The sequence below is a fragment of the Pseudophryne corroboree genome, chromosome 5 (genome assembly GCF_028390025.1).
Source record: "Pseudophryne corroboree isolate aPseCor3 chromosome 5, aPseCor3.hap2, whole genome shotgun sequence".
Classification (NCBI taxonomy): domain Eukaryota; kingdom Metazoa; phylum Chordata; class Amphibia; order Anura; family Myobatrachidae; genus Pseudophryne; species Pseudophryne corroboree.
In genome coordinates this window covers 230,702,975-230,716,110 of record NC_086448.1, presented here as the reverse complement: position 1 = coordinate 230,716,110, position 13,136 = coordinate 230,702,975, and the positions used below count along the sequence as shown (strand labels likewise).

The following is a 13,136-nucleotide window of genomic DNA, read 5'->3' as shown; positions in this document are numbered from 1 at the left end:
CAGTCTATATTAGCAGCAGACACAGTACAGTACGGTAGTCCACGGCTGTAGCTACATCTGTGTCGGCACTCGGCAGTCCATCCATAATTGTATACCACCTACCCGTGGTTTTTTTTTTCTTTCTTCTTTATACATACTACATCTCATTATCATCCAGTCTATATTAGCAGCAGACACAGTACAGTACGGTAGTCCACGGCTGTAGCTACCTCTGTGTCGGCACTCGGCAGTCCATCCATAATTGTATACCACCTACCCGTGGTTTTTTTTTTCTTTCTTCTTTATACATACTACATCTCATTATCAACCAGTCTATATTAGCAGCAGACACAGTACGGTAGTTCACGGCTGTAGCTACCTCTGTGTCGGCACTCGGCAGTCCATCCATAATTGTATACTAGTATCCATCCATCTCCATTGTTTACCTGAGGTGCCTTTTAGTTGTGCCTATTAAAATATGGAGAACAAAAATGTTGAGGTTCCAAAATTAGGTAAAGATCAAGATCCACTTCCACCTCGTGCTGAAGCTGCTGCCACTAGTCATGGCCGAGACGATGAAATGCCAGCAACGTCGTCTGCCAAGGCCGATGCCCAATGTCATAGTACAGAGCATGTCAAATCCAAAACACCAAATATCAGTAAAAAAAGGACTCCAAAACCTAAAATAAAATTGTCGGAGGAGAAGCGTAAACTTGCCAATATGCCATTTACCACACGGAGTGGCAAGGAACGGCTGAGGACCTGGCCTATGTTCATGGCTAGTGGTTCAGCTTCACATGAGGATGGAAGCACTCAGCCTCTCGCTAGAAAACTGAAAAGACTCAAGCTGGCAAAAGCACCGCAAAGAACTGTGCGTTCTTCAAAATCCCAAATCCATAAGGAGAGTCCAATTGTGTCGGTTGCGATGCCTGACCTTCCCAACACTGGACGTGAAGAGCATGCGCCTTCCACCATTTGCACGCCCCCTGCAAGTGCTGGAAGGAGCACCCGCAGTCCAGTTCCTGATAGTCAGATTGAAGATGTCAGTGTTGAAGTACACCAGGATGAGGAGGATATGGGTGTTGCTGGCGCTGGGGAGGAAATTGACCAGGAGGATTCTGATGGTGAGGTGGTTTGTTTAAGTCAGGCACCCGGGGAGACACCTGTTGTCCGTGGGAGGAATATGGCCACTGACATGCCTGGTGAAAATACCAAAAAAATCAGCTCTTCGGTGTGGAAGTATTTCAACAGAAATGCGGACAACAGGTGTCAAGCCGTGTGTTGCCTTTGTCAAGCTGTAATAAGTAGGGGTAAGGACGTTAACCACCTCGGAACATCCTCCCTTATACGTCACCTGCAGCGCATTCATAATAAGTCAGTGACAAGTTCAAAAACTTTGGGCGACAGCGGAAGCAGTCCACTGACCAGTAAATCCCTTCCTCTTGTAACCAAGCTCACGCAAACCACCCCACCAACTCCCTCAGTGTCAATTTCCTCCTTCCCCAGGAATGCCAATAGTCCTGCAGGCCATGTCACTGGCAATTCTGACGAGTCCTCTCCTGCCTGGGATTCCTCCGATGCATCCTTGCGTGTAACGCCTACTGCTGCTGGCGCTGCTGTTGTTGCTGCTGGGAGTCGATGGTCATCCCAGAGGGGAAGTCGTAAGCCCACTTGTACTACTTCCAGTAAGCAATTGACTGTTCAACAGTCCTTTGCGAGGAAGATGAAATATCACAGCAGTCATCCTACTGCAAAGCGGATAACTGAGGCCTTGGCATCCTGGGTGGTGAGAAACGTGGTACCGGTATCCATCATTACTGCAGAGCCAACTAGAGACTTGTTGGAGGTACTGTGTCCCCGGTACCAAATACCATCTAGGTTCCATTTCTCTAGGCAGGCGATACCGAAAATGTACACAGACCTCAGAAAAAGAGTCACCAGTGTCCTAAAAAATGCAGCTGTACCCAATGTCCACTTAACCACGGACATGTGGACAAGTGGAGCAGGGCAGGGTCAGGACTATATGACTGTGACAGCCCACTGGGTAGATGTATGGACTCCCGCCGCAAGAACAGCAGCGGCGGCACCAGTAGCAGCATCTCGCAAACGCCAACTCTTTCCTAGGCAGGCTACGCTTTGTATCACCGCTTTCCAGAATACGCACACAGCTAAAAACCTCTTACGGCAACTGAGGAAGATCATCGCGGAATGGCTTACCCCAATTGGACTCTCCTGTGGATTTGTGGCATCGGACAACGCCAGCAATATTGTGTGTGCATTAAATATGGGCAAATTCCAGCACGTCCCATGTTTTGCACATACCTTGAATTTGGTGGTGCAGAATTATTTAAAAAACGAGAGGGGCGTGCAAGAGATGCTGTCGGTGGCCAGAAGAATTGCGGGACACTTTCGGCGTACAGGCACCACGTACAGAAGACTGGAGCACCACCAAAAACTACTGAACCTGCCCTGCCATCATCTGAAGCAAGAAGTGGTAACGAGGTGGAATTCAACCCTCTATATGCTTCAGAGGTTGGAGGAGCAGCAAAAGGCCATTCAAGCCTATACAATTGAGCACGATATAGGAGGTGGAATGCACCTGTCTCAAGCGCAGTGGAGAATGATTTCAACGTTGTGCAAGGTTCTGATGCCCTTTGAACTTGCCACACGTGAAGTCAGTTCAGACACTGCCAGCCTGAGTCAGGTCATTCCCCTCATCAGGCTTTTGCAGAAGAAGCTGGAGACATTGAAGGAGGAGCTAACACGGAGCGATTCCGCTAGGCATGTGGGACTTGTGGATGGAGCCCTTAATTCGCTTAACAAGGATTCACGGGTGGTCAATCTGTTGAAATCAGAGCACTACATTTTGGCCACCGTGCTCGATCCTAGATTTAAAACCTACCTTGGATCTCTCTTTCCGGCAGACACAAGTCTGCTGGGGTTGAAAGACCTGCTGGTGAGAAAATTGTCAAGTCAAGCGGAACGCGACCTGTCAACATCTCCTCCTTCACATTCTCCCGCAACTGGGGGTGCGAGGAAAAGGCTCAGAATTCCGAGCCCACCCGCTGGCGGTGATGCAGGGCAGTCTGGAGCGACTGCTGATGCTGACATCTGGTCCGGACTGAAGGACCTGACAACGATTACGGACATGTCGTCTACTGTCACTGCATATGATTCTCTCAACATTGAAAGAATGGTGGAGGATTATATGAGTGACCGCATCCAAGTAGGCACGTCACACAGTCCGTACTTATACTGGCAGGAAAAAGAGGCAATTTGGAGGCCCTTGCACAAACTAGCTTTATTCTACCGAAGTTGCCCTCCCACAAGTGTGTACTCCGAAAGAGTGTTTAGTGCCGCCGCTCACCTTGTCAGCAATCGGCGTACGAGGTTACATCCAGAAAATGTGGAGAAGATGATGTTCATTAAAATGAATTATAATCAATTCCTCCGCGGAGACATTGACCAGCAGCAATTGCCTCCACAAAGTACACAGGGAGCTGAGATGGTGGATTCCAGTGGGGACGAATTGATAATCTGTGAGGAGCGGGATGTACACGGTGATATATCGGAGGATGATGATGAGGTGGACATCTTGCCTCTGCAGAGCCAGTTTGTGCAAGGAGAGATTAATTGCTTCTTTTTTGGTGGGGGTCCAAACCAACCCGTCATATCAGTCACAGTCGTGTGGCAGACCCTGTCACTGAAATGATGGGTTGGTTAAAGTGTGCATGTCCTGTTTATACAACATAAGGGTGGGTGGGAGGGCCCAAGGACAATTCCATCTTGCACCTCTTTTTTCTTTAATTTTTCTTTGCGTCATGTGCTGTTTGGGGAGGGTTTTTTGGAAGGGCCATCCTGCGTGACACTGCAGTGCCACTCCTAGATGGGCCCGGTGTTTGTGTCGGCCACTAGGGTCGCTTATCTTACTCACACAGCTACCTCATTGCGCCTCTTTTTTTCTTTGCGTCATGTGCTGTTTGGGGAGGGTTTTTTGGAAGGGACATCCTGCGTGACACTGCAGTGACACTCCTAGATGGGCCCGGTGTTTGTGTCGGCCACTAGGGTCGCTTATCTTACTCACACAGCTACCTCATTGCGCCTCTTTTTTTCTTTGCGTCATGTGCTGTTTGGGGAGGGTTTTTTGGAAGGGACATCCTGCGTGACACTGCAGTGACACTCCTAGATGGGCCCGGTGTTTGTGTCGGCCACTAGGGTCGCTTATCTTACTCACACAGCTACCTCATTGCGCCTCTTTTTTTCTTTGCGTCATGTGCTGTTTGGGGAGGGTTTTTTGGAAGGGCCATCTTGCGTGACACTGCAGTGACACTCCTAGATGGGCCCGGTGTTTGTGTCGGCCACTAGGGTCGCTTATCTTACTCACACAGCTACCTCATTGCGCCTCTTTTTTTCTTTGCGTCATGTGCTGTTTGGGGAGGGTTTTTTGGAAGGGCCATCCTGCGTGACACTGCAGTGCCACTCCTAGATGGGCCCGGTGTTTGTGTCGGCCACTAGGGTCGCTTATCTTACTCACACAGCTACCTCATTGCGCCTCTTTTTTTCTTTGCGTCATGTGCTGTTTGGGGAGGGTTTTTTGGAAGGGACATCCTGCGTGACACTGCAGTGCCACTCCTAGATGGGCCCGGTGTTTGTGTCGGCCACTAGGGTCGCTTATCTTACTCACACAGCTACCTCATTGCGCCTCTTTTTTTCTTTGCGTCATGTGCTGTTTGGGGAGGGTTTTTTGGAAGGGACATCCTGCGTGACACTGCAGTGCCACTCCTAGATGGGCCAGGTGTTTGTGTCGGCCACTAGGGTCGCTGAGCTTAGTCATCCAGCGACCTCGGTGCAAATTTTAGGACTAAAAATAATATTGTGAGGTATTCAGAATAGACTGAAAATGAGTGGAAATGATGGTTTTTGAGGTTAATAATACTTTGGGATCAAAATGACCCCCAAATTCTATGATTTAAGCTGTTTTTTAGGTTTTTTGGAAAAAAACACCCGAATCCAAAACACACCCGAATCCGACAAAAAAAATTTGGTTAGGTTTTGCCAAAACGCGGTCGAACCCAAAACACGGCCGCGGAACCGAACCCAAAACCAAAACACAAAACCCGAAAAATTTCCGGCGCTCATCTCTTATATATATATATATATATATATATATATATACACTGCTCAAAAAAATAGAGGGAACACTAAAATAACACTTCCTAGATCTGAATGAATGAAATATTCTTATTAAATACTTTGTTATTTACATAGTTGGATGTGCTGACAACAAAATCACACAAAAATTATCAATGGAAATCAAATTTATTAACCCATGGAGGTCTGGATTTGGAGTCACCCTCAAAATTAAAGTGGAAAAACACACTACATGCTGATCCAACTTTGATGTAATGTCCTTAAAACAAGTCAAAATGAGTCTCAATAGTGTGTGTGGCCTCGACGTGCCTGTATGACCTCCCTACAACCCACACAAGTGGCTCAGGTAGTGCAGCTCATCCAGGATGGCACATCAATGCGAGCTGTGGCAAGAAGGTTTGCTGTGTCTGTCAGCGTAGTGTCCAGAGCATGGAGGCGCTACCAGGAGACAGGCCAGTACATCAGAAGACGTGGAGGAGGCCGTAGGAGGACAACCCAGCAGCAGGACCGCTACCTCCGCCTTTGTGCAAGGAGGAACAGGAGAAGCACTGCCAGAGGCCTGCAAAATGACCTCCAGCAAGCCACAAATGTGCATGTGTCTACTCAAACGATCAGAAACAGACTCCATGAGGGTGGTATGAGGGCCCGACGTTCACAGGTGGGGGTTGTGCTTACAGCCCAACACCGTGCAGGACGTTTGGCATTTGCCAGAGAACACCAAGATTGGCAAATTCGCCACTGGCGCCCTGTGCTCTTCACAGATGAAAGCAGGTTCTCACTGAGCACATGTGACAGACGTGACAGAGTCTGGAGACGCCAAGGAGAACGTTCTGCTGCCTGCAACATCCTCCAGCATGACCGGTTTGGGAGTGGGTCAGTAATGGTGTGGGGTGGCATTTCTTTGGGGAGCCGCACAGCCCTCCATGTGCTCGCCAGAGGTAGCCTGACTGCCATCAGGTACAGAGACGAGATCCTCAGACTCCTTGTGAGACCATATGCTGGTGCGGTTGGCCCTGGGTCCTCCTAATGCAAGACAATGCTAGACCTCATGTGGCTGGAGTGTGTCAGCAGTTCCTGCAAGATGAAGGCATTGATGCTATGGACTGGCCCGCCCGTTTCCCAGACCTGAATCCAATTGAGCACATCTGGGACATCATGTCTCGCTCCATCCACCAATGCTACGTTGCACCACAGACTGTCCAGGAGTTGGCGGATGCTTTAGTCCAGGTCTGGGAGGAGATCCCTCAGGAGACCATCTGCCACCTCATCAGGAGCATGCCCAGGCATTGTAGGGAGATCATTCAGGCACGTGGAGGCCACACACACTACTGAGCCTCATTTTGACTTGTTTTTAGGACATTACATCAAAGTTGGATCAGCCTGTAGTGTGTTTTTCCACTTTAATTTTGAGAGTGACTCCAAATCCAGACCTCCATGGGTTAATAAATTTGATTTCCATTGATAATTTTTGTGTGATTTTGTTGTCGGCACATTCAACTATGTCAAGAACAAAGTATTTAATAAGAATATTTCATTCATTCAGATCTAGGATGTGTTATTTTAGTGTTCCCTTTATTTTTTTGAGCAGTGTATATATATATGAATGTGAAGTATACAACGGGCGGTATTCAATTGTTTGAAAAGTCAGTATGGTGTCTGTATTCTCCTATCTAATAGACAGGCAAAAACAGACACCCAACCGACTTTTTAAACAATTGAATTCCCCCTAATATGTTTAACCACTTAACTGACAATTTATTTTGACAAAAACTGCTCCGGAATTGTCGGGGTTTTTTTTATGAGTGAATTAGGTGAAGAACATGAATTTAACCCTATCCCAAATTATTTTTGTTAAAAAAAGAAAAAGAAAAGGAATTTTTTTTAAATAATATTTTTTTCAAACATCGAAACATCGAACGTGACGGTTAATTCACACTCCCCAGCGGCTGCCATTGTCTGCAGCCACTGGAGGGGAGGGTCTTGCCGTGCTTACCGATCAGCAGAGATCGGCAGCACGGCAATCAGTAGGGGAGAGTGCAGGGAGGAAGAGGAACCTTCCGGTCCCTCTGACAGCAGCAGCAGAGGGAAGTTTCCCTTCCCTGCTGCTGCTAACACTCTGATGCGACCATGCCAGGCAAGTGGTTAAAAGATAAATATAAATTCAAAGCACTATCAAGTTGTGCGGGTTCAGATTTACCCAGCTTTACTCGGATCTCAAAACGGCATTTTATTTGCTATCCAGCTGTCACATGTTTTGGATAGCCAATCAGAAAAATCCGGGTAAATCCGAACTTGCACATCTATACTATGAACAGACTGTCTACTAAAATGATCCATGCCATTAATTTAACATACAAGATATTCATGTTGATGTTGATTGCCTCAAATTACTTCTCAGTCCCCCATGGAAATAACTGACAACGTGCCACTCATAAACAGATTCTTCTAGTGGCGTGCTGTGCACAGTACTATAAGTTTCAACTGGTGATGCTGTACAGTAGACCCCACACCACTTTGTGGCACAGCACATTCAGTTTCATACACCAAATTCCCTCAGATAATTTCCCAATAGTCGTCAAGTATGAAGTATGTACGCCAGTGCACGGAGAACAATTATGTGGCAGGAAAGGACACCTCAGCGTGGCTCGAGTACAGTCAGGACATGCTTTTATGATTATGAACACATGCAGACTGAAACACAGATGTATATATGCCTGCGAAAGCTATAGTATTTGTGGGTTGGGAAGGACAAGTACAAATAGATAATGATAATGGTGACAGTCACCTTTACTAATGCTGGCCATGCATCAGGACGACACGCATCCGATGTGAATCGTATCAACATTTCCCTTCAACCTCCTGGCAGTTCCCTGACAGTCCCAGACAACACGAGTGACACACAATGTGCTAACGACCCGTTGTTAAATGAATGATTGTGTGTCTCACAAAATAAAAATAAAAAGTCTGGGGAAATGCCACTCAAAATCGTACGATGCATCGTATGTGCATAACCTACAATTATACTGTTTTTTAGTGAATCCAAAGTGTGCCTGCATTTTGGGTGCAGTTGCGGCTAACTCACTCTGCAGCAGACATTGTTTCCGTACTTGATGAAAACTTGGTAACCTTTTAATAATAATAAGTAAAACAAATTGTAACTACTGTACATCTTGGGTTCGTGACTCCGGCGGTCAGAATACCAACCACGGCATCCTGACAGTGAGAATCCCGACAGGGGGAAGGAAAGTATACATACCTTACCCCAATGGCCTACTAACCCTAACCATCCCTCCCACAGCCTAAACCTAACCCTCCCCGGGGGTTCCTACCCCTCCCCTCCAGCAGCCTAAACCTATCCCGTCCTCCGCAGCCTAAACCTAACTAAACCAACCCCCCCCCCCACGGCTTACCTGTCCTGCATGCCTGGAGTGGAGCATTCAGGATTACAGGTGTCAGTATTTTGACAGACCGGATCCTGACCGGATCCCATCTTTACCGTCAATATCATTTCATTGTAACTCAATTTATTTGCATTATAATCACCTCAATGAACGGTGATGCTTGTTAATTAAAGTATAACAATAATGACTATTACAAAGCACACAAGTGTAATTTATTAAGAATTATAGAGGAAAGCTGTTGTATACTATTGTTGCAGTGACCAGCAAGTTCCGATAGTGATAAATCACAATTTTAAAAAGAGTACGTGTTAAACAAATGATTTGCAAATGATAGTTATTACATTCCTAGTACTGTACATTCATTTTCAATGCCAGTGCCCAATTTATGGAAAGGCCATAATCATCTTCTGATAGTCTTTACAGGCAGGACTCCCGCTGACCTCTTATCTACTGTAGTTTATTGTGTATAATTGTGATACATTTAAATTTTAACCTTTTTACTTACTGCAGTTTGTGTCATATTTTATATAGTTTTTTTAATCTTCTTTTGCCATTAAGTCATACAGATGTGTCCTCATACATCTAGCCTCATTACACCATGCAGCACTAGACACCTGGCACAAGTAAGTGCCTGGTCCTGTGCGACTCAGTTTTGCGCCAGACGTATTTTTTGCATATTTGTCACCCAAAAATGCAGTCCCAAATGGGTATGAAACACACTTCATGAGACTGCACTGATTAATTTGGTATGCAACACTTGTATATCTGTGTGCCTCTGAGTCTGTATATGAAGTACAACGACACTTGCCATAGTAAAAAAGCTGTGGTTGCAGGTTCGAAGCACTGTGTATACAGATTCAGACACAGTCACTCACAGATATACAAGAATCACAAATCACATTAAACAGTAAAGTTTCATGAAGCAGCTTGTCACATCCATTTGCGACTAAGAAGCATTTTCAGGTAAAAAATATGCAGAAAAGACACTCAATGCAAGTCGCTGGGGACCTGGCCTGCCAAGAAGGACTGTTTGGCGACAGCAGTAATAGTATATTTGGAAACATCTTTATGACCTTGAAGGTTTTTATCGTAAATAGTCTCCATCCCTTTAAGAGCTGAAGGTATTAGCACATCAGTCATTTTGAAGAAGTCACAAAGAGCCTTCTGTGATTGTGACATTGGAGACTATGGGGGTGATTCAGTAAGGATCTCATAAGTGATCTCATAATGTTCATGTGCAGAACGGGCCCTGCGTTCACGGCGCAGGTATGCGAATGCCTCTGCCTGATTGACAGGCAGAGGCGTTTGCAGGGAGGGATGGGGGCGGCCAGCGTTCGTGAAAACGGGGGGTGTCGCCCACATTTTCCGATAGTGGAGAAGCCAAGGACTGCGTCACAAGACAGTTTCCATGGCCTCGCACGCAAGCCTTAGTAAGCTGAAGCCTGCCAGCTGTCGCAGATGAACATCGCGATCTGAGATCTGAGTGCGATGAAAATGCAGCGAGGAGGTGGTATACACCTCCTCCTGCACTTGCATTGCTGAGGACTGCAAATGCAAAGTTGCTGCGAGCAGTTTTGCATTTGCAATCTTTAAGGAATCAGGCCCTATATTCCTGAGAGATCCTGGACCAAAAGTCAGAGCTTTGGGTGGAAAAGGAGGGTATGGCACACCGAATTGCCTCATTGCAGCCCTCTGCTGTGTAATGTCACTAATTGTGCCATGGTAACATGATAATGTTCCCACTACATTAGGTATGCGGAAGGCTTGTCCACTCTCTCGAGAGCCTGGGTGAACTCCCTGAAATTCTAGAATGGGCAATTATGCATTAAAAGCTACAATATGAAGTTCATCACCTCAATAAATAAAAAGAAATCAAAAATAAAAAGTGTAGTAAAATAAAATTATCCAGTGTAAATGAATGTTCTGGAATATTAAAAAAAGTATATATAAAAGTTCCCATACCATGATAGCTATAAGGCACTGTATATCCTCTGCCATACAGCTCATCACAAGCTATTATGCTCTATTATCCACCATTTCTGAGGGTTACTGTATTTACTAGCATTGCTGATGGGTGCAAATGAGCATGGCAACTATAATAACCAAGCAGTGGTTAGGTTATATGGTTAAACGGGTTTGAAACATGAGGCTGGCGGTCAGGATGCAGGTGGACACATGACCGACACCAGCATCCCGACAATTAGAATGCCAACAGGGGACGGGGTAATTATTTTACACCTCCCCTGTCCCCTACCCTGTCCAGCCTGGGATGGCGGCTAGGGCTAAGTCCCCAGGTCCTAACCGTCCCCCCGATACTAGCCTTCGGGATGACTGCAGTCAGTGCTCCGGAGAAGGGATTCGGAGTGGTGGCGGGAGTCCTGCGTCGGTCGCATGCTGGCTGCATCCCGGTTATACAGTGAAAAGCAAAAGTCTGACTAGTTTTTATGGTTTAATGGAGAATTCCTTCTCTGCATTGTTATTTTTATGGAATTGAAAAGTATGTCTATCTTCTGTGCATTTTATTTAATTAGATACCTACGAATATTTGTGTTTGGAATACCAGGACACCTCCATATGGAACCAAGTAAACTCAGGGCCCCCTTGCAAATGATCTCCTAATACGTTTTTCATTTTACCAACCGAAAGTCTATGATCTGGAAACTGAAATCTGAATCTGATATCTATGGTTTATGTACTCTGGGTACATTACATTAATACAGTATTTTCTCTATAGAGTTTTTAATGTCAAGTTTTTATTTCTTTGAGTTGAAGTATGTGTTCTATCTTTTGGAAACAATTTAAGAAAGCTTGATTGGAATATTCTTTGAAGATCAAATCAATATTATTTTGATCCATTGTCGCGGAGCCCGTAAAAGGCTCAGGGCCTATCCGGCACTTAGTAAACTTTTAGGTTTTGCTTTCATTTCCTAAATTGTAGAAGAAATATGCCAGATGAGTTGCTGTCAGGTACAGACAGCATCATCATCATCATCATCATCATCATCATCACTTTCTTATGCTCTATTTTTCTTCAGTGTGTTGAAATGCTGAATAAATCCATTCAGGGTGAAAGTAGTCTTTAATGATGAGCCCTATCTGAAATAGACACACTGGGCGATATTTTTGACCATCAATCATATAATTGGTCGATTTTTGCTACAGATTGGACGATATCGATGGTCAATTTGGATGATATGACAGTACATACATCTATATCGTCCAAATTGACTGGCATGTATCAACGATGATCAATTGCGGGCACACGCATCGTTCATTGTTGATGCATCCACACTGAAAGACATGAACGATTTATCGTTCATTTATGAGGATATCGTTCATATCTTACAAGATATCGCTCAGTGTAGGCCCCTTTAACGTGTGTGTGTTGATGTATGTATGTACAGTAGGTAAATGGGAATTTTACTATGCAGCATGCATTTTACGTTTAGTGGCCCTGTAAGTCACATTCCTTTCTTAATATTTAACCGTGTTTAACATTTGTTTTAGTTGTTGTTTTTAAAGAAACTGTTTTTGCAAGTTACATATATTGTTCTTTCATTCCTCCCAGGAACTCAATTTGTGATCTGAGCAATGAAGACTACAGCTTGGTAGTAGAACAGTGTCTGTCTCCCGACCAGATAGTAGATCAAAAGCTGATACCTGACTTAGTGAAGAGGGTAAGTAGCACTATCTTTTAATTAAATGCTGTACATTGAATTACCTTAACCATGAATTACAAATATATATTCTATCTTACCTATTTAATATGTGGAAATTATCCATCCTTATACATGCATCAACGTCTGTGAATTACATGAACAAAATACATGTAAGTAAAATAAGTCATTTGTTTATACCCAGCTTCGCTGTTGCTTTTGAGAAAGCAGACACTCTTGGATGGCACGGCTCTATCTTAAATCTACGTGTGTGTGTGTGTGTGTGTGTGTGTGTGTGTGTGTGTGTGTGTGTGTGTGTGTGTGTGTGTGTGTGTGTGTGTGTGTGTGTGTAAGACAACGCAGTTGGCTTCATAGCATCCTGAGTAACACAAATATTCTGTCCAGGCTGCAGATTATTGAAATGGACATAACAAAATAGTACTTACATGTGATCATCGTCTGCTCTGAGATTGACCAGTTAAGCCTTCATACAGCACATACAAACAGCTAATACAGTACATCAGTGACAGTGTGTGCAAGCAAATGAGACCAAACAGTTACTTTAGATAGCAGTAATGCCTTTTTATAGCTGCATACTTAAGCATGGTTTCAGGGCCAGTGCTAGGGTGTTCGGCGCCCCACTGCAAACTATAAATTGGCGCCCTCCAATACTTTACAAAGGGACAGCGCACATACTGCCCCCTGTAGCAATGACGCTTATACACATAATGCTCCCTGTAGTAGTGCCGCTTACACACAATGCCTACTTTGGTAGTGCCGCTTATACACATTGCCTTCTGTGGTAGTGCCACTTATACACACAATGAACCCTGCAGTAGTACCGCTTATACTCAACACCCAGTATGGTCCTGCTAACAAAGTCGTCACTTTTTTGGGGTCCAGGAAGGTCTCCCTACTTTTTCATGCTCTTTTCCCAATTCACGTTTTG

At 45.0% G+C, this 13,136-nt stretch overlaps 1 protein-coding gene across 2 annotated transcripts in view; it reads left to right on the top strand.

Moving 5' to 3' along the window:
• RFTN1 (raftlin, lipid raft linker 1) overlaps nt 1–13,136 on the top strand; it is a 612,999-nt gene that overhangs the window by 343,490 nt on the left and 256,373 nt on the right. For both annotated transcript variants that reach the window (XM_063922166.1, XM_063922167.1), the window contains exon 4: nt 12,100–12,208. In XM_063922166.1, the coding sequence (XP_063778236.1) occupies nt 12,100–12,208 (109 nt within the window). The remainder of the gene's footprint in view (nt 1–12,099; nt 12,209–13,136) is intronic.